This window comes from Lontra canadensis, unplaced genomic scaffold, assembly GCF_010015895.1.
Source record: "Lontra canadensis isolate GAN:19392208 unplaced genomic scaffold, GSC_riverotter_1.0 scaffold6, whole genome shotgun sequence".
Taxonomy (NCBI): Eukaryota; Metazoa; Chordata; class Mammalia; order Carnivora; family Mustelidae; genus Lontra; species Lontra canadensis.
In genome coordinates, this window is record NW_022631000.1 from 29,334,989 (window position 1) to 29,357,432 (window position 22,444).

At 39.0% G+C, this 22,444-nt stretch overlaps 2 protein-coding genes and 1 pseudogene across 5 annotated transcripts in view; 2 read left to right on the forward strand and 1 right to left on the reverse strand.

Moving 5' to 3' along the window:
- Positions 1-7,275, forward strand: part of LOC116864784 — a 12,320-nt pseudogene extending 5,045 nt beyond the window's left edge.
- Positions 7,276-15,750: 8,475 nt separating this feature from the next.
- Positions 15,751-19,574, reverse strand: SERP1 (stress associated endoplasmic reticulum protein 1). The gene is made up of 3 exons (XM_032852490.1): positions 19,364-19,574; positions 18,977-19,052; positions 15,751-17,744 (listed from the first exon to the last, which is right to left on the reverse strand). Exons 1-3 carry the CDS (start codon positions 19,445-19,447, stop codon positions 17,704-17,706), a joined length of 201 nt encoding a protein of 66 aa, XP_032708381.1. The 5' UTR covers positions 19,448-19,574; the 3' UTR covers positions 15,751-17,703.
- A 476-nt stretch (positions 19,575-20,050) lies between these two features.
- Positions 20,051-22,444, forward strand: part of EIF2A (eukaryotic translation initiation factor 2A) — a 33,906-nt gene continuing 31,512 nt past the window's right edge. For all 4 annotated transcript variants that reach the window (XM_032852483.1, XM_032852486.1, XM_032852484.1 and 1 more), the window contains exon 1: positions 20,051-20,147. In XM_032852483.1, coding sequence (XP_032708374.1) covers positions 20,120-20,147 — 28 coding nt within the window. In that variant the 5' untranslated portion in view covers positions 20,051-20,119. The remainder of the gene's footprint in view (positions 20,148-22,444) is intronic.

Genomic DNA, 22,444 nt, shown 5'->3' on the forward strand with positions numbered 1-22,444 from the left:
AAAAAAAAAAAAAAAAAAAAAAAAAAAAAAAAAAAAAAAAAGAACCAGTCAATGATGAAGAACACAATAAGTGAAATTTAAAAATACACCTGAGGGAATAAATAGCAGGCTAAAGGAAGCAGAAGAATGAATTAATGACCTGGAAGACAGAGTGATGGAAAGTAACCAAGCTGAGCAAATGAGAGAAAAAATAAATCATGCAAATTGAGAATAGTCTTAGGAAACTCAGTGACTCCATCAAACATAATAACACTCCCATTATGGGGATCTCAAAAGAAGAGAAAGAGAGAAAAGAGGGAAGAAAATTTATTTGGAAAAATAATAGCTAAAAACTTCCCTAACCTGGGGAAGGAAACAGATATCCAGATCCAGGAGACAACAAAGATTCCCCCTGCAAAAATCAACCCAAGAAGATCTACGTCAACACATAGTAATTAAAATGGCAAAAAGTAGCAATAAATTTAAAAATTTTAAAGCAACTAGAGAAAATAAGGTAGTTACATACAAGGGGGAAACTCCATAACATTATCAGAGAATTATTCAGCAGAAACTTTGCAACTAGAAAAAAGTGGCTTGATCTATTCAAAGCACTGAAAGGGAAAAAAAATCTATAGACATCTGGCAAAGCTATCATTCTGAATATAAGGAGAGGTAAAGAGTTTCTCAGACAAACAAAAACTAAAAGAGTTAATGACCACTAAACTAGCCCTATGAGAAATATTAAAGGGGACTCTTTGAGTAGAAAAGAGAGACTATAAGTGAAAGCGTGAAAAGAAAAATCGAAACAGCATTAAAAATAAGTATTTCATTAAAGTCAAGGAATTCATAAAATAAAAGAATGTAAAATATGATATCAGATACCTAAAACATGGGAGGGGAGAGGAGTAAAGAATGGATTCGAAGTTAAGTAACCATCTACTTACTATAGACTATTATATGCAGATGTTATCTACACACCTAATGGTAACCTCTGTTCAAAAAAACCAGGAACAGATATGCAAACAATAAAGAGAAAGGAATCCAAGTATATCACTAAAGAAAGCCAACAAATCACAAATGAAAGCAAGAGAAGTATCAGAGAAAAACTACAAAACAACCACAAAACAAATTACAAAATGGCAATAAATACACATCTATTAATAATTACTTTGAATGAAAATGGAACAAATGCTCCAACCAAAAGACATAGGATGAGAGAGTGGATTAAAAAAATAAGACCCATCTCTATGCTGCCTCAAGAGACTCACTTCAGACATCAAGACACGTGTGAGAGGATAGAGAAACATCCAGCATGCAAATGGATGTCAAAAGAAATCCAGAGTAGCAATACTTATATGGTACAAAATAAACTTTAAAACAAAGACTATAACAAGAGACAAGGAAGGACACTATATAATATTACAGAGGATAATCCAAAAGAAGACATAATAATTATAAATACTTACACACCCAACATAAGAGCATCTAAATACAAAAAGCAGCTAATAACAAATATAAAGGGACTAACTGATAGTGGCACAATAATAACTGGGGACTTTGACATGCTACTTACATCAATGGACAGATCATCCAAATAGAAAATCAATGGGAGTGGCTTTGAATGACACACTGGGTCAGATGGATTTAACGGATATATTCAGAACATTCCACCCTAAAACAGCAGAGCATATATTCTTTTCAACTGCACATGAGACAGTCTCCAGAACAGATCACATATTAGGCCACAAAACAAACCTCAACAAATTAAAAAAGATCAAAGTCATACCGTGCACCTTCGGACCACAACAGTATGGAACTAGAAATCAAGCACAAGAAAAAAATCTAGAAAGAGGAAAAATACATGGAGGTTAAGTAACATGCACTAAACTATGAGTAGGTCAACCAAGAAATCAAAGAAATTTAAAAAAATACATGGAAACAAATAAAAATGAAAACATGTAATTTCAAAGTCTTTGGGATGCCGCAAAAGTGGTTCTAAGAGGGAAGTTTATAACAACACAAGCTTCTCAAGAAGCAAGAAATATCTCAAACAATCTAATTTTACACCTCAAGGAACTAGAAAAAGAGGAGCAACAAAACCCTAAACTAGCAGAAGGAAGGGAATAATAAAGATTAGAACAGAAATAAAGGATAGAGAAACTAAGAAAATAGATCAATGAAACAAAAAAATTTAACAAAATCAATAAACCTCTAGTCAGACTCATAAAAAAGGAGAGAGAGATAGAGAGAACTCAAAAAAGCAAAATTACAAATGAAATAAAAAAACAACATTACAGACATACGAACAATTGTAACAGAATATTAGGAAAAATTATATGTCAACAAATTGGGCAACCTAGTGGAAAATGGATAAATGCCCGGACATATAACCTACCAAAACTGAAGGAAGAAGAAATAGAAAATTTGAACAGACTGGTTACCAGCAATGAAATTGAATCAGTAATATAAAGAAATGCCTAACAAACAGAAGTCCAGGACCAGACAGCTTCACAGGCAAATTCCACGAAATTTAAAGAGTTAATACCTATTCTTCTCAAACTATTCCAAAAATTGAAAAGGAAGGAAAGCTTCCAAATTCATTCTATGGGGCCAGTGTTCCCCGATACAAAAACCAGATAAAGAGACCACACACACACACACACACGCATGTACGCACGCACACACACACACACACACACACAAAAGGAGAACTACAGACCAATATCTCTGATGAACATAGAAACAAAAATCCTCAACAAAATAGTAACAAATTGAATCCAATAATACATTTTTAAAAATCATTCAGCACAATCAAGTGGGATTTTTTTCCCCAGGATGCAATTGTGGTTCAATGTTCAGAAATCAATGTGATACATCACATCAATAAGAGAAAGGACAAAACCAAATGATCTTTTCAATAAATGCAGAAAAAGCACTTGACAAAGTACAACATCCATTCATGACAAAAACCCTCAACAAAGCAGGTCTAGAGGGAATATGCCTCAACATAACAAAAAACCACACAGCGATCATCATACTCAATGGGGAAAAAACAGAGATTTTCCCCTAAGGTCAGGAGCAAGACAAGGATGTCCACTTTCACTACTTTTTTTCAACATAGCACTGGAAGTCCTAGCCTCAGCAGTCAGACAACAAAAAGAAATAAAAGGCATCCAAATTGGAAAGGAAGTCTTAAAATTTAAACTATTTGCCAATGACATGATACTATATAAGAGAAAACCCTAAAGACTCCACAAAAAAACTACTAAAACCAATAAATGAATTCAGTAAAGTCACAGGATACAAAATCAATGTACAAAAATCTGTTGCATTCCTATATGCTAATAATGAAGCAGCAGAGAGTGAAACTAAGAAAGCAATCTCATTTACTATTGCACCCAAAACAACAAACTATCCTGGAACAAACTTAATCAACATGAAAGATCTGTACTTTGGAAACTATAAAACACAGATGAAAGAAATTGAAGATGACACAAAGAAATGGAAAGACAATCCATGCTCATGGATTGGAAGAACAAACATTGTCATAGTGTCTACGCTACCCAAAGCAACCTACAGATTTAATGCAATCCCTACCAAAATACCAACAGCATTTTTCACACAACTAGAACAAACAATCCTAAAATTTGTATGGAGCCACAAATGACCCAGAATAGCCAAAGCGGTCTTAAAAAAGAGAAACAAAACAACAAAACTGGTAATACCACAATTCCAGACTTCGAGTATATTACAAAGCTGTAGTAATCAAAACTATGGTACTGGCACAAAAATAGACAGACACATGGGGCGCCTGGGTGGCTTAGTTGGTTAAGCGTCTGCCTTCAGCTCAGGTCATGATCCCAGAGTCCTGGGATGGAGCCCCATGTCAGGCTCTTGCCTGGTGGGGAGCCTGCTTCTCTCTCTCCCTTTGCCTGCTTCTTCCCTACTTGTACGCTCTCTCTCTCTTTCTGTCAAATAAATAAATACAATCTTAAAAAAAAAAAAGAAGCAGAAGAAGACATAGATCAGTGGAACAGAAAGAAAATCCAGAAATAGGGATGCCTGGGTGGATCAGTCAATTAAGCATCTGCTTTTGTTTCCAGTCATGATGCCAGGGTCCTGGGATCAAGTCCCACATTGGGCTCCTTGCTCAGTAGTGAGCCTGCTTCTCCCTCTGCCTGACACTTCCCCTGCTTGTTCTCTCTCTCTCTCTCTCTGACAAATAAATGAATAAAACCTTTAAAAAAAAAAAAAACTCCGAGATTAACCCACAATTATTTGGTCAATTGATCTTCAACAAAGGAGGAAAGAATATATAAGGAGAAAAAGTCTCTTCAACAAATGGTGTTGGGAAACTAGACAGCCACATGCAGAAGAATGAAACTGGACCACTTTCTTACACCACACACAAAAATAAATTCAAAATAGATTAAAGATGTAAATATCAGGCCTGAAACAAACAAACAAAAAAACTCTAGCAGAGAGCACCGGCACTAATTTCTCTGGTGGTGGCTATAGCAACATTTTTCTAGATATGTCTCCTGAGTCAAGGGAAAGAACAGCAAAAATAAACATCAAAATAAAAACCTTCTGAACAATGAAGAAAACAGTCAACAAAACTTAAAGGCAACCTACTGAATGGGAAAAGATATTTGCAAATAATATACCTAATAAAGGGTTAGTACCCAAAATATATAAAGAACTTATAAAATTCAACTCCCAAAATACGAATGATCCAATTTAAAAATGGGCAGAAGCCATGAATAGAAATTTTTCCAAAGAAGACATGGCCAACCAACACATGAGAAGATGCTTGACATCATTCATCATCAGGGAAATGCAAATCAAAAGTACAATGAGCTATCACCTCACACCTGTCAGAATGGCTGAAATCAAAGACACAAGAAACAACAAGTGTTGGCAAGGATATGGAGAAAAAAGAATCCTGTTACAGTGTTGGTGGAAATGCAAACTGATACAGCAACTGTAGAAAACACTATGGAGGTTGCTCAAAAAGTTAAAACTAGAACTACCCTATGATCCAGCATTTGCACTATTTGCCCCAGAGAATACAAAAATACTAATTCAAAGGAATACATGTGCCCTGTTGTTTTTAGTAGCATTATCTACAGTAGCCAAATTATGGAAGCAGACCAAGTATTCACTGACAGATAAATGGATAAAGAAGCTGTGGTATATAGATACAATGGAGGATTACTCAGCCATAAAAAGGAATGAAATCTTCCCATTTGCAATGACATGTATAGAGCTAGTGAGCATGAGCAGGGGGGAGGGCAGAGGAAGAGAGAGAAGCAGACTCCCCACTGAGCAGAGAGTCCTATGCTGAGCAGGGAGCCCAATGTGGGACTTGATCCTAGGACCTAGGATCATGACCTGAGCTAAAAGCAGATGTTTAACCCACTGAGCCACCCAGGTACCCTCTACTGAGCATTCTTTTTTTTTTTTTTTTTTAAGATTTTATTTATTTATTTGACCCAGAGAGGGAGATCACAAGTAGGCAGAGAGGCAGGCAAAGAGAGAGGGGGAAGCAGGCTCTCTGCTGAGCAGAGAGTCCGATGCAGGGCTCGATCCCAGGACCCTGAGATCATGACCTGAGCCAAAGACAGAGGCTTAACCCACTGAGCCACCCAGGCGCCACTATTAAGTATTCTTAATAAACCAAACTAAGCAAAGGATCTCCAAAAATATTTCACTAAAGAAGATATGTACATAACCAATAAACATATGAAAGTTATTAGCCATCCTGGAAATGAAAATCAAAGCCACAAATGAGATAACTCTTCATACCCATTAGGATGGCTAGAATAAAAAAGACAGTAATAACAGAGGATGTTGACATTCGTTGACAAGGGTTGACAAGGATGTAGAGAACTTAGAATCTTTATACACTGCTGGTATGTAAAGTGGTGCATCTACTTTGGAAAACACTCTAGTGGTCCTCAGAAAAGTTAAAACATAGAGTTACCGTTTGACGAGCAATTCTACTCCTAGGTATATATCCAAGAAAAATGTAAACATATGTCCACGCAAACACTTGTACACAAATGTCTATAGCAACATTATTTGTTAGAGTCAAAGGTGCAAAAAACCTAAAATCTCCATTAAATAGTGAGTGGATCTACAAAATTTGGCATATCCTTATAATGGAATATTGTTCAGCCTTAAAAAGGAATGAAGTGCTGACACATGCTACAACATGGGTGAGGTTAGTTACAAAATACCACAGAGTCAATGATTCCATTTATATGAGAAGTCCATAATGGGCAAATATAGAGACAAAAGAAATTAGTGGTTGCATTAGGCTATGGCGTGGGGGATGGCGGGGAATGCTGAGTGGTCAGAGCCCAGATACTAGATTTCCTTTTGAGGTTATGAAAATCTGACCGTGGTGATCATTGCACAACTCTAAACACGCTGAAAACAATTTAAGGGCACACTTTAAATGGGTGAATTCAATGATTTGTGAACTACATCTCCAAAAAGCTGTTTTTTAAAAAAACAAATCCTGAAAAGCAAAGTCAAACGGGACAAGTGAGCCTAATTGGATATCAAGTTAGTGGCACAATCCCACGGAGAAATTTCAGACGATTTAGAAGCTAGTCGTCTGCTGTCGTGAGCTGAGGCGGCCGGGGGAGGGCCCTTCTGCCTGGGCTCTGCGGCCAGGCTTCGCGGGCCCCGGCGGTCAGCTCCCCGCGAGCTTGGCGCAGAGCGCAGGGATGCGGCCTCCAGCCGGGTCTCCGCACTCTGCCCTCCAAGAAAATCTTGCCGTGATTGGGTAAGACCCCCAGTAAACATTCAAGCCTTCGGGCCGTTCACTCTTACTTCCCCGAAGACGAATCCCAGTTGGAACAAAGGCCAAGACGATGAGGGCAAGAAACGCAAGAATGGCTCCAACAGCTTTGGGCAAACAAGAACTCGACATTTCATAAGGAAAAAGAAGAACTCATTCACTCAAGAATAACGGCGAAAGGACCGGAACTGAGAGTTGGGTCAGGTCATAAAGCAACATTACACGCAGAAGAAATGACTGACTTTTACAAGGGATTTCTAAGTAAAAATTTTCTGAAGCACGTGTATTCTAACAGAGACTGATACAAGTGTAACTTTGCCATCACCTTCTTCATGGGGAAAGTGGCCCTGGAGAGATCTTGGGACAAGCTTAGACCACAACGAAAGAGGACCAGCACCTGGGAGCCCACCCTGCCTCGCCCACCACCGCGGTCAGTTTCCCCGGAGAAGCGGCTGCTTTGGGAATCCATTTTACAAGGGCTCTAAAAACCTGCAAGTGAACTGAGTCCCATGCCTGCTTCATGGGGGCCCCTTGGCTTATGTCAGCACAGGGTAGACTGGCAGAACGGGCGTCCCGGAGGGCCCCAGACCATGTGACTCTGTCCTGACTGTGGATTCCAAGCTGGCCTGCGGTCATGGACATGATGTTAAATAAAACCCAAGCACTGTGAAACGTACATACATACATAATACAGACATACATACAAATAAAGGCTAATAATTTGGCTCTATATCCCTCATGAAATACTGCCTAAGGAGAAAAAGAACTTCAAAGATAAATATATATATTTTTAGAAACTGCTTTCAATAGCCATATTGTTAATAAAATTGTTATATTTTGAAATTATTGTGTATTTAGTAGGATAAAGTGACTAAGCAATCACATTATTGTTGTTAGGAACCAAGATTTTCAATTTAAGGGGGAAAAAAAAGACTGCAAATATAAAATTCAAGAAACTAGTGAAAACCTGTCATCTTAAGTTTGAATTGGAAATACCAGTATAAAATCATGATGTACTTTCCCTTAAAAATACCTATTTTTTAGTTTTGTTCACCAACAGTCTTAGTAACAGTGAGAACACAGTTGCAAAAAACTCCCCTAGAGTTTAGACTGTAATCTCTAAATACCATATCCTGATAAAAAGAACGATAGATGACAGTTCCAAGTCTAGGGAAGGAACTATCTCAGGTGAATTTGGGACACCCTGTTATGCCAGTCTCTTTTCTATGTGCGTTACCTACATTTGCTCATTTTTAATTCATTTGTAACTGAAGAAATAGAATTGAAAAGATTTCCCAAGGTCACAAAGGAACAAAGTGAAAAAAAAAATAGATGCAAATGAGTATAGAGCCACACTTGAAAAGTTGCTCAACGGTGCCTGGGTGGCTCAATGGGTTTAAGCATTTGCTTTCAGCTCAGGTCATGATCCCAGGGTCCTAGGATCAAGCCCCGAGCTGGGCTCTCTGCTCAGCAGGGAGTCTGCTTCCTCCTTTCTCTCTGCCAGCCTCTCTGCCTACTTATGATCTCTCTCTGTCAAATAAATAAATAAAATCTTTAAAAATTAAAAAAAAAAAAGAAAGAAAAGTTGCTCAACCTTGCTAGTAACCAGAGAAATGCATATTAAAACAACTCTGAATCAACTTACCCTCTTCTTAGAAAGGCAAAAGTTAATGTCTGATGAAATAAAATTTTAGTGAGCTCTCAAGTACATAAAAACTCTTACATATTGCTGATGGAAACTTAATTTTTCACAATCTTTTTTGGATAGTTAATTTACCATACCTAACACATTTGAAGATGCATATACCTCATGCTCAGAAATTTCCCTTCTAGGGGTGCTTGGGTGGCTTGGTTAGTTATGCATCTGACTCTTGATTTTGGCTCAGATCATGATCTCAGAGTCATGGGATCAAGCCCTGCATTTGGCTCCCCCCTACACTCAGTGGGGAGTCTGCTTGGGATTCTTTCTCTCCTTCTGCCCTCCCCTTCTCTCTCTCTCTAAAATAAGCAAATAAAATCTTTTTTTTTTTTTTAAGTTCCACTTCTAGACTAGGAAAATTCTCTGTATATTTATACGAAGAACCAACGTTTAGGGGCTCCTGGGTGGCTCAGTTGTTAAGCATCTGCCTTCCGCTCAGGTCATGATCCCAGGGTCCTGGGATAGAGCACTCGCGTCAGGCTCCCTGCTCAGCAGGAAGCCTGCTTCTCCTTCTGCCTCTGCCGCTCCCCCTGCTTGTGCTCTTTCTCTCTCAAATAAATAAATAAAATCTTTTTAAAAATTTAAAAAGAGGAAATAAGGTATAATTATCCGCATTCACTGCAGCCCAGAGTGTAACAGTGAACATATAAAAACATTTCTCAGGAGTCTGGACACGTAAGTGTGGCTTATTCATAATAGGTAAACTCTATGTAGCAATTAAAATGAATGAATCAGATCCACTGGAGAAACCTCAAAATTATGCTGAGTAAAAAGTAAAATTGCATATGAAATGTACAGTTTGACACTACCTATGTAAATCATAAAAGTTCATGAGAATATGTATTGTTTATGAATTTATTTATGTGTAGTAAGGGTACAAAAATGCATAAGAATGGCCTACAGTGACTTCATAAGGCAAAGGGTGTATTTGTTGTATCTTTAACATTTTATTTATACTTAAAAAAGAGATTTAAAGCAAATATGGCAAAATTTTAACAACTGTGGCATATTGATGATGACATGTAGACATCTCATGTTATTTTGTGTATATTGAAAATTTTTTACAATTATAATATTTAAAACTCCAAAGCACAATATTCTATATTAAGTGCAGTTTACTCATTAAAAAAAAAAAAGGAATGAGGGCTAAATTGCAATGTGGTAGCTTGGACTGGATTCTAAAATAGAGAAAGGACATTAGTAGAAAAACTGGTGAAATCCAAATAGAGTCCTAATCTAGTTAATAGTATCGCTCCAGTGTTAATGTCTTAATTTCGACAAGTGTACCATAGTTACATAAGACATTTACATTAGGGGAAGCTGAGTGAAGTGTACAAAGGAACTTTCTGTACTATCTTTGCAACTTCTCTGTAAATCTAAGTTTTTGTTGTGGTTTAAATTCAATTAGACAACATATAATACATCATTAGTAGTGATCCAAAGGGGCACGTGCACCCGAATGTTTATAGCAGCAATGTCTGCAATCGCCAAACTATAGAAAGAACCTAGATGTCCACCAACAGATGAATGGATAAAGAAGATATGGTATATATTATATATATATACAATGGAATGCTATGCAGCCATCAAAAAACCCGAAATCTTGCTATTTGCAGCTATGTGGTTGGAACTAGAGGGTATTATGCTGAGCAAAATAAGTCAATCAGAGAAAGACAATTATCATATAATCTCTAGGATATGAAGAATTTTAGAGGCGGGGGGGTCATGGAGGGTAGGGAGGGAAAAATGAAACAAGATGGGACTGGGGAAGGAGACAAACCATAAGAGCCTCTTTTTTTTTTTTAATTAAGATTTTTATTTATTCACTTGACAGAGAAAAAGAAATCACAAGTAGGCAGAGAGGCAGACAGAGGGAGAGGGGGATATAGGCTCCCTGCTGAGCAGAGAGCCCCATGCAGGGCTCCATCCCAGGACACTGAGATCATGACCTGAGCCCAAGGCAGAGGCTTAACCCACTGAGCCACCCAGGTGTCCCACCATAAGAGACTCTTAATCTCGGGAAACAAACTGAGGGTTGTGGTGGGGGTGGATGTGGGGAGGGGGGCGGAAGGGAGAGGGTGGTTGGGTTATGGACACTGGGGAGAGTATGTGCTATGGTGAGTGCTGTGAGATGTGTCAGACTGATGATTCACAGACCTGTACTCCTCAGGCAAACAATACATTATATGTTAATAAAAAAAATACATCATTGGTTTCAGACATAGTGTTCAATAATTCATCAGTTGCATATAACACCCAATGTTCGTCACATTATGTGCCCTCCTTAATGCCCATCACCTATGTTTATTTTTAAAATGAGCGAAGGTGAGATGCCTGGTGGCTCAGTCTCATTTGAGACCCATGTAACCCCCGGTTTCTCTTCAGCTTTCCAAATGTAGTATGTCTTCTTATTCCAATCCTGATTAGCTGGATAGGATTCACAGTCCCGTAAGTTTTGAAAAGCCATTCAGAAGGCAGAAGATTGGGAAAGGGAGATTTAGTTCAAGATATATGAATAGCAAGTGACCCTAAGAAGTAGGTGACTTCTGCCAAGTCCAATACAGAGGCTACTGTTACTTTCTGTTTTCAATGAGGAAGGCCACTCAGCCTATGGGAGATATCTTGTTTTTGCAGTTTGTAAAATTAGTGGATCTTATCATGTAGATTATTTTAGCTTTTCAAAGTGCTTTTACCATCAAGTTTTCACAACAGTTGCATCAAACGGAAGGGTAAGTGCTTTCTTTTCTGTAGCCAAAGAGAACAAAGCCCAAGGAAGTTAGGTATCCATTTCAGAACCAGAACTCTGAGACCTCTTCAGCACTTCTCAAAGTTTAATTTGTATATGAGTTACCTAAGGATCCTGTGAAAATGAAAATTCTGATACAGTGGGCCTTGGGTGAGGCCCAAGATTCTATATTCCTAACAGACTTCAAGGTTACTGTGGGTCTGCTGGCCCCACTCTGAGTAATAGATAAGACCATTGACATAGGAGGGTTATTAAACTCCGTTGGTCCACTTTCCCTGCGGGTACTTGTCAGTACAGATGGGCTTTAACACAATGTTTAGAAAAGAAAGGGATCCGGCCTTGGAAAGCATTCTTTTTTTTTTTTTTTTTAGATTTTATTTTATTTTGTTTGTTTGTTAGACAGAGAGAAAGTGCACAAGCAGGGCGAGTGACAGGCAGAGAGAGAGGGAGAAGCAGACTCTGCAAGGAGCCCCATGCAGGACTCGATCCCAAGACACCGGGATCATGACCTGACCAAAGGCAGACACTTAACCGACTGAGCCACCCAAGCGTCTCTAAAGGTTTTATTTTTAAGTAATCTCTACACCCAAGTGGGGCTTGAACCCACAACCCTGTGAATAAGTCGCATGCTCTACTGACTGAGCCAGCCAGGTGGCCCTTGAAAAGCATTCTGATGCTGTTCTCAATCAAGCAGAAAGGACAGTTAGGCCTTCCTTCTTCATGTAATCCATCTGTGTTTAACAGGAAGTTGTGCACCTGTAACCGAGGGTGGAACTAGGTGGAAATATGCTTGGATATTGCCAGTGTTTATCTTTATGATTTGGGCTTTGTCAGCTCTGTCTCAATCCCAGATGCATTTGGACCTTGGCATCTACAGTTGTTCATTAATTGGTGGCTCAAGTGTCAGACAGAACACAAACTCGTGAATCTTGGTGGTTCATCCTAGTCCCACGGTGCTCCTGGGTGTCAGGAATTAAGTGGTTTTCCACGTGGTTGCATGGATGACGTTTTCCCAGGTGGGCCCTGAGAGTTTCCTTTGTCCAATGTCGGAGATCTGGTTTGGTAACCACATGACATGATAAAAGCTCGCCAGTGTGGTGTGGTGTGGCCTTCCTGTAGGGAATTTCTTTGTGAAGAGAATAAGCTGTCCCTTTCAGGGACTGGATCTGGTTTGGGAAGAACAGAGCCATCTGGGTTTGCAGGCTGGTTTGGAGAAAGGTGCCCACTGTGACATCCTTGTCCCTTTCTGTGCTATAGGATGGGGCCTGGGACAGAGGGCGGCTAACAGCCCACGGGCACCTGCTCTGAACAGTGTTGTCAGACTCTTTCCTTATAACTGGGCAGACTGGTGTGGTGAGGTGTCAGCTTTCTTTATAAAGCACATTTTATAGTTTTCTCAATGACACTTACAATGAACGGTTCTCAAATATGCCTGAAGGACAAATACAACTGTTGATATATTTCCAAATATCAAGCCTATCCTAAGAGAGTTCATTTGAAGGGTAAACTTGGATTATGATGCTGAGCCCAGCCATCAAGCAGAGGTTGCCAAGATTGGAAGTAGTTGGGATGACTTTTGTATCAGCGGTGGATTATTTTACATGTCCTTACCTTAAAGATTATTCTGATGTGATAGGGCATTTGGTGCTCTCTTTATCACTCATCTAAAATGTTGAGCTCCCCTCATGTGTGCAAAGTTCCATGCTAGCCTCAGGGCCCCTGGGTGGCTCAGTTGGTAACGCGCTGCCTTCAGCTCAGGTCATGATCTCAACGTCCTGGGATTGAGCCCCATTATTAGGATCCCTGCTCAGTGGGGAGACTGCTTCTCCCTCTCCTGCTCCTCCCTGCTTGTGCTAATACATAAATAAAATCTTTAAAAAAAAAAAAAAAAAGCTTCATACTAGCCTCAAGGGTGGTGGAAGTAGATGAAAAAAGAATGAAAAACATGGCATTTGTTCTTAAGGATTCCATATTCTAGCTGGGAAATTGAGAACGCTAATGAACATGGCAACATAATAAATGCTAACTGGTCCAGAGTCATCAATCCCAAAGAGAGTGTTTCTAATTCCCATGGCATTGGAAAACTTCAGAGGTGATACTTAAGCTAGATATTGAAGGGAAAGTAGTATTGTAATGTGGAGAAAATAAGCAAAAACACTTAGAGCACAAGTATTGGAAAAGTGAACTTTTTGGGCTAACTTGACTGAGGAGAGAAGCAGTGGGAGACAAAGCTGAAAAGGTAGATTGGGCCATGCTGTGAAGTTTCCTGAAAAAATCAGAGCTAAAGAGACATTTCATTCCAATGGCAGCAGGAAGCCACTGAAGTTTAGTAGGTATTCAGATTTTACCTTCACAGAACTCTTAAGGGTTTCATGAGATTAACATGTTATCTAAAAAAAAACAAAAAACAAAAAAAAACGTTCTAGAATCAGAATTCTTTAGCACTCAACGTATTAAAAGAGCCAATTAGGTCACCACAAGACTATTTATCTAATCCTTGTTCTGTCAATGGCTCATTGGTAATGGGAAAGATCACTTCTCTAGGCCATAATTTCCCCAAGTGTAAAATAAAAGGGCTAATCAAGATAATTTCCAAAGTTCCTTCTCGGTCTAAAATCAGTTATTTTCATTTCCTTGTTTCAGACATCTTCATAACAATGAAAAAAGAAGAAAAACCTGTTACTTGTGCTTTTAATGACATTGAAATCATAGTTTTATTTAAATTTGCAAATTTGTTCTATCTGCATCCCGAAGTAGAAGTTCACACTGTGAAAAAAAGTCACACAATTTATTCACTGAAATTTCGTAATAAAAAGAATCTATGTAGGACATGACTCCATTTTCTTTTTTGGGCTACCAGACTGATTTTTCAACATCACAGGTGAAAATTTTTAAAACAAAATACAGTAAGGTTATATAACAAAATACCTTTTAAAAATGTACTCTTGGATATGTTACAGTGAATATTACTGATTTGATCTATTTTTGTGCTGTACAGGAAATATCGATAGTAAATTTGTCACTTAAATTCATTTTCAAAAGACATTGCATCTATAAAAGGACAAGTTTTTTTAAGTTTGCAACATGCAAAAAAATTTTTTAAATTACTCGTTTTCCTAAAAGCAGAAGTAAAGAGCTCATGAAAACAGAAGTGTTGTGTGTGGACGTTCTGAAGTCATTCCTATGGTTTCTCTAGGATACAGCTGAGTCCAGAAATCTTGGTTCTAGTTTCTGCTCTACCTCAACAAGCTCTGAGAGAGTGGACACCATTTATCTGATTTTACTTTTCTTTTGAAACACTAACCACAAATATAGTCTTCATTTTACGGTCTTTTCCCCCCACTACAGGACTGAAAGATACTTGAGTACTGGGACTCTGTATTCACAGCTCTAACTCTGTATCTGGCACATAGCTCAATACTTACAGAATAAATGGTTTGTGTTTTTTTTTTTTCCCCTGTTAACTGGGGCAGTTGGACTAAACTACCCATGTCCTTTCTATCTTTAGGACTCTGTACTACAGATGAATTTACTTTGAATTAACTAAGTCCAGACGGCTGAATTTTCCCCTTCAGCTTGGCTTCTAGCCTTTATTGCTCATTATTGGTCTTTTCAAATTAGGAAATTTCTGTTCTAATTCAACCTGAAGCTAACATGGTACAAGTAGCTAGAGTGGGATGAAGTTTTGACAGGAAATGATTCTCTAAGGGAAGGGACAGAGAATTTGCTGTTGAACCCAACTCCTGCTTCTTAAAGTTCTGGTTTGCACCTCAAACAGTATGTTAAAAAACTAAAAAGGTAGGTAAAGACAAATCAAACGTCAAAACAATTTCTAAGTGGAAAATTTGAGGCTCTAAATTTTTAGATACTATAAGAGCAATAAAATTTTGTTGATGATGAACCTCCAAAGAACACAATCCAGATTTCCATGATATTCCTTTGTGCCAGCAAAACCCCAGTAATCTCAGTGAGAAGAGCGATGGCCCAGCTGTTGAGTTCAGATACACACTTCTTTGATGTTAAGTCAAAGCCCATTACAATACATCCTGTTACAATGAAAAGCTTTCCTTATTTTGGAAGCCCACTCAATTATTTTAATTGAGTAACACTATATACAACCCAATGGATACAATGAAATCACTGACAACTCCTCAAAATGTTAAAGGTAAATGACAAAGAGTAATTGGATAATGTAGACAACCCCCCAATATTATCACACTGTGTTTAACACTGCATGACATAAAATCCAACTGGGAAAGGGAGACCGAAGGAACTGTGATTTTTCCTCGAATGAGACTTGGCTAATGAGATGAGGATAAACCCTAGGAAAGGAAGTATTTAGTTCACTGTGCTTTTAATGTATTTCTTGCTACTTATTCCCAGTTATAAACTTTTAATCTGTGTCTCTGAGTACTTACTTAACTCAAGTACAACATAATAGTAGGCATTCTTTAAAATAATTTTCTACTACCTATAAAAAGTACACTCCGGTAAGAAATCTGTAAAATCATTTCCTTTTAGAAGGCATCAAATATTCAGGGAACTTTATTTTTAAAGGACAAATCAAGTAAGACATAGCTTTCATTGACCCAAACATGCATAATCCATCCTTAATATAAAATGTACTCAATTAGGAAATTACACATGAAATACAAAGGGAATGCAACTTTACATATGTAAATGATTGCTAGCTATAGCAATTTAACAGTCAAATTAATAAAGACATGTACAATTAAAAAAAAAAAAAAAAACCCTAACATCTTAAAGCCAATTATCTATACTAAACCAGAGGATATGGAATGGTTTCATTCAAAGCAAAGAATAAGGCACCTGCTATAAATTTAGAACAAAAACTTTCATTTTTAAAGTTACAATAAAATAGAATTAGTCAACCAAGACACTTGCTTCACAGAGGGAAACAAGTCTAGGGTTGATTTCCTGGGTGACAAAGGCAGGTTAATAATGCAGATAAAAACCTGCCAATCCAAGGTCAGCGGATTCCTTCCCTGTTCTTGAGTAGTTAAGTTCCTAAACATTCTTACCTGCTCCTCTCCCTCATTCTCCCCTGTATTTAGGGGTATCAGAAGCTCTCTCTGAGGTTCACACTGTGCATGACTAGGTAGATTTCCCTTCTGTTCCTCTTAAGAGTTTATTTTAAAAGAGATATCCTGAGACAATTAACAAAGCAAATGAGCAGCTTTCTTTCCAATTCACTGATACACTCTCATGCTTTTTTTTTTTTTAAATCAAGTTATGACTACATATTTAAATAGCCTAAACTTTAAATTTTCTGGTACCAGAAAATCCAAAACCTGCCTTCTCACCCTTACCATTAGTAAAAAGAAACTTTGATCATAACCTATAGAATTATAAAACAAAGGGAAGACTAAACACTGATCCTTATCAGTAAGTCCATTTAATTCCAGATGGCACTTTAGTCTGATTTATCTAGTACCCTAACAAAATTTTAATCATAGATCTAGAAAATTATTTCCAAACTAAGTTTTTAGTTGATGTGCCTTTTTTGGTATTAAAAGTGCTATTCATGTGCTAAGATGTTTGATGGCACATTGGACTCATCAGTATGTCCTGATGAGACAACCAGTTTTAGTAGTATTTTTCCCTAAAATGTTGTCTAGCATAGTAGACCCCTTTGATATATTAAAATAATTTTGATGAATTTAATGGTGACATACTTTCCCTGACTTTACTCCACCACAGTAGCTTTTAGTGAAAATAAATTGACTCATTAAGTTACAAAATGCTCAATCAAGTTGCTTTCTTATGGCATTTCAGGTTAGTATAATTACTCATGCAAAATCCAAGGTAGTGTAACAGAAATAATATTGTTAAAATAGATGTTGTAGCTATAAGCATTTCCCTTTATATTAAGCATTTAGAAGCTTTTAAAAAATTTAGGTGCTAAAAGTTATGGGAAACTAGGCTAACTGTGTAGTTGTTCCAATATAAGCACTTTATTACAGGACTGTTACATGACCCTATACAGGAGTGTGCTTTCAATTCAAGATACAGTAATAAAGTGCCTAGCTATATAAAAATTGTAACTCCAAACTTTAAATTAAGCTAATTGCATTTACACATTAGGGTTAACAAAATCTAGACCCTCTCTACATAAATTTAATCTAATTATCTATATTGGATACTGTTTTAATAACCATTAAAAAAATTTACTCTTTACTGACTGAATAAGCAGGGTCCACTACTGTAGCTTAACAATCAAATTTTATTGCTTTATTCATGTGGTGCTTTTGCAAGGCACTGTGGTATGGACTAGAAAACTTGGAATGACTTGTGAAGAAACCTTGGAATGACAAATGAAGGATGATATGAAAAGTCATTCTGAGGCAGGATGCTTTACTGAATTGTTTTTAACCAGGGTATCAAACATCAGGAATGAGTTCAAGTTAAAATTCACAGGAGAATGGAAACATCTTAAGGTCAGTCACTTCACATGCCCATCCTGATACTTTGAATAATCTGGAAAATTGCTGTAAAGAGAAAGAGCAAATGTTTTAGTAAGCATGCTTTGAATAAAATAGGTCTGGCACGATAAATACGTATTAAGGTAGTTCACAAGAACCCAAGAGCACCTTTTCAATTACTTGTAAATGCTATACAACTTCACTGAAATAAAAAAGTAAAGACAAGCCTATTCTAAACAACTGAATGTCAAGTTATATTTTTAAATTTCAGCTTCTCTGAATTTTATGTCTAAATGTCCAAGAGATTTTGCAATACGCAATCATTTCAGAAAGAACTTCAAGCACCAAAGCAAACAGGTTTTCTAGCATAGAATTATTTTGATTTATCCCCAAAATATTAAGTGTCCTTCTAAGGCCTGGCCTGTAATATAATCATGTTTCCTCATTCTCACAAAGCTGAAATTTGATAATCCTTAGATTATGTAAATTGCTTGGCTCTTAGCCATGTATCAAGAAAGCTTCTAACTAGTAAGTTTAGGAAGGAGGCAAAGTGAAATGTTTAAGAAAAACCTCAGTAACTTTAGAATATCAGAATGTAAAAAACAAAAACGTGTACTTCAGTATCAACAACTTAATATGCAACAATTTGCATATTAATAATAAATGAACAGAGGAAAAGATATTCTGTAATTTGTAGAGGCAAGAATCTATTACTTTAACAGCAGGTTAACCTGGTATTTTTCCTACCATATGTCAAACGTTTCTTTAATCTAAAAACATTTATCTCATATATTAAGTTGCCAATCAGGTTCGTTTCCTTTATACAGAATCAATTCCTTGCAAGAGCTTTCTTTACTTTATAAAATATACCCAATTCTGACATAAAGACATCAGACTCTGGGACACATTAAATTAAGTTCAACGTCTCTAACATACATCATGTTCCTAAGCTTTTTTGAAAATGTATCGATAATGAGGCGCAAAACATTCTGAATTATCATTCCGTGAGGCTTTTTTGTTTTGGTCTAAATTTCTTCCAATTTGATCATTACTAACTAAGGACCTGACCTCTTTTTCTGATCTCCTGTGAGCACAAATCAACCTGTGAGAAGTTTCTGGAGCACCACCCTCTGTGCATATGTGGGACAAGTAATTCGGTTCAGATGAAGGAGACTTATGTGGGGCTCCCGGCAGGTAAGTTGAGAACTACGCTGGTAGGAGTCACTACTTATGGGTCACCACGTCATCCCAAACAGTACATCCAAAGCCCTACCCAATGGTAGCCCCCAAACACTTACCAGAACCACAAACAACAAAAATGAAGAGAGCCAATAACCAGGGTCCTACAGACGCCTTCTCTTCGGGAGCATTTCTCTGTAAAAATGAAGATTCCCTTTTCAAATGCAAAACCCCGCTCCGACCCCGGGCTCCTGCAGCCTACACCTCGGTCCAGGTGGCCGGGTCCTCTCAATTCACAGGTTTCCCCTGCGTTCCCGAGCCGCCAAACTCCGGCACCCACTTTCCCGAACCTCCCCCACCCTGCCCCAGCCTGCCCCCGCCAACTTAAGAGTCCAGCTCGCGGCCCCGGTCCCCTAGCCTCGGGTCTCGGGGAGAACTCGACGCGGCCCTACGACCCGGGCCTGAGCCTGGGCTGGCGGACCGAGGGTCGCTTGCCCTTTCCTTACCGAGGTCTTGGCGACGTTGCCGCGCTGGGTGATGTTCTTGCTGTGCTTCTCGTTGGCCATACGGATTCGCTGCTTGGCGACCATCTTCGCGGCGCCACCACCTGTCCCCGGCACCCCTTGGACGCGCACGCTCGCCTCCCCTTGGGCCGCCGCGACGCTCTGCTCCCGGTACCTGCGCCGCCGGAGCTAGGAGGCTCTCAGGCGGGGCACTAGCTCCGGCCGCTGGGCCTGGGCTAAGCGAGCACGAGCGCCGAGCGCTGGCGGGGCGCGGGCCGCCGACTGACTGACGACGCCGGACTGGCCGGCCGAAGGCGGGCGCGCGGGACGACAGCGGGCCGCCGGGATATTCCTGCGCCGCCGCTCTGGCCGCCGCCGGGAGCGTGGAGTGAAAGAGGAAGGAAATGCAACGCAACAACGGGGCAGTGCCGTCCGTAACCTCGAACTACTTCGGGTTCGGCTGCCAACGTCAGCACTGGACGGGATCCGCCCCACGGAAGCGCGGGCTCCGCCTGCTGAAACAGAAAAGGGAGGACGAAGCCTAGCAGCCCGACGCTCTTAAAAGTGTTGCCCCGGAGCTGCGCGTGCGCTTTCGGACTCCTTTCCGCTACTCTCTCCAACCGGAAGTGAATTGGCCCCGAGGCTTGTGATACCGGAAACAGCTCTGCGCGGTTTCCACGCTTGAAGAGACGTGTAGGGGCCGGGTTTGGCCCTCGTGAACTTTGACCCAAACGCGTGGGTTTCTTTTTCCGGGACAAGATGGCGCCGTCCACGCCGCTCCTGACAGGTGAGTCCTGAACAAGCGAGGGACTGTTTTTCAGAGCACTTTCTTTTTGCCCTTGGGGATAACCCGAGAAGCATTGGTGTCTGATGCACTTTTCCTTGTGGGTTGTGGAAGATCTCGAAGGCCTTTTGGGTTTCTTGGTGTAGCGTGGCAATCGGAAGTGAGGCCCCCGCCTCTGGGCCCCAGCATTCCCCACCCTTTTGGCCCATCCATCATTCCTTCCTGTCGCTTCAAGTTCCGCTGGAATTGGGGAAGGAAGATAAGATCAGAAAGGGCTGGTTGAATTTGTTACCCCGGGTCTGCAGCACTGGTTTTATACGAACTCTCATCTGGTGACAGACCTTGTTGACAGTGAGAAATCATTTATCCTTTTAATTAGGAACAAACAAAAACAAATGATTAAGATCCTAGAATGAGCACACATATTAAATACACCTGAACTTAAGTAATACCAAATTCTGTGCTCCTTGCTTTAATTAGATTAGAATAGAGAATAGAATAGAGAGAGTAGAACTGTATTAGTATAGATTTAAAGTGATGAAAGTGTGCTCTGGGATTGTAGCAGTGAGTATTATAGATGTGATCTGGCAACGTTTGATGTTGAAATGGTTATGAGCATTTTCGAATTTGAACATGAGAGGATTCCTGAGATTTTGAAGTGGAGTTAGAGTTTATAATTTTGGAAAAGATAATTAACTTAGTCTTGGACTGTGTCCGAGAAGACTGGACTACAGTAACGGTTGGGATTCTCATATGACTATCAAATAAAGAGAAAAGTGTTGGGAAAGAAAAGAATAGAGACTTTTTAAAAGTCGAGGACAGCTTATGTAGAAGGGAGAAAGTCATTAACAGAAAGGTTGTCTACTTTTTTTTTTAAGATTTTATTTATTTATTTGACAGACAGAGATCACAAGTAGGCAGAGAGGCAGGCAGAGAGAGAGAGGGGGAAGCAGGCTGTCTCCTGAGCAAAGAGCCGGATGCGGGACTCGATCCCACGACCCTGAGATCATGACCTGAGCTGAAGGCAGAAGCTTAACCCACTGAGTCACCCAGGCGCCCGAAGGTTGTCCACTTTTGAGGAATAGGGTTATGTCCCCTTGAGACGTGAAAGGAACCTTTAAAAACTTGCACTTTTTCCCATTCTGCATTTTAAGATCTTTATTATTAAGCACCACGTCCACTCATATCAGTCTGGCTACCGCAGTTCCTTCATCAGATATTTATCAAATGCTGACTGTAATTTGTTAGATGATTATGCCAGGCAGGTACTGTTTTAAAAGGCATAATTACATAATGAAATGAATTTTTTCCTCTGGCTTCATAAAGATAACTTGTATGTTCACATTTTTGGAATACTAAATGCTTATTTGAACTCTAATAAAAAAAATAGTACATTAAAGTTACTATAAATTTTTCTCCTTTAAAAATCCTTACAGGGTCTTCTTGATGCTTACAGGGTAAATTCCAGTTTAGCATAGAATGTGGAACCCTTCATAATCCTTGAAAAGCTCTTTGCACCCCCCCCCACCCCGGCTTGTGCTCCATCAGTATTGAACTGCTTATAAAACCCTTGAGAAATGAACTTCTTCAGTCTAGGATTATCCTGTTCCTCTTGATTTGACTTACTTCTTTTCATCTTTAAAATTCATTTCAAACATCATTGCTTTTTGAAGTTTTTTTCCACTCTTCCCAGATGATCAGTCAGTCCTAGGCTATTTTTGTACTTCATATATACTTGAATTTTTTTTTTTCCACATAGGTTAATTATCTGGTTGTTTAGATGCTTTTCTGCCTTGCTAGACTGTGAACTCCTTGGTAGTGGGGGCAGAATTTTACTCCTCCCTGACTTCTCAGTACCAGGTACAGTGCATGGTAAACAATAGACACTCTAAATGTTTGATGGAGGAATAAGTTAATGAAGGATCATCACTTCATTTACAGTCAAATTAACTAAGAATGACAATTTTCTTATAATGCTTAAAATCAAGGACTTTGTAAGAGCTTAAAGGTCAACTAGTCTTTCTGTTCCTCAGATTCTCATATTCATGGAGGCCCAGAGAGATTGTTATTCCAAGTTGGCAGAATCAGGATTATATTTAGTCATTCAACTCCATGGTCCATTTTTCTTTTACTTAAACACACAGATTAATTTTGTAAACATTGTTAGCGTAGATATTTCAGCCAATAATAGATTCTTTTACTTCCAACATCTTTTTTTAAACTTAGACTCATGGAATTTTAGAGTTTAAAATAATTTGGACATTGTTAAGTAAATTTTGGTAGACATAACTTTTAATTGG

Excerpts from the sequence above, each read along its gene's own strand:
- SERP1 (XM_032852490.1), bottom strand. The coding sequence starts at position 19,447 with ATGGTCGCCAAGCAGCGAATCCGTATGGCCAACGAGAAGCACAGCAAG. Across the intron at positions 19,053-19,363 it reads GCAACGTCGCCAAGACCTCG|AGAAATGCTCCCGAAGAGAA; the intron begins GTAAGGAAAGGG and ends TCATTTTTACAG. Across the intron at positions 17,745-18,976 it reads TTTTGTTGTTTGTGGTTCTG|CAATTTTCCAGATTATTCAA; the intron begins GTAAGTGTTTGG and ends TTCTCTTTACAG.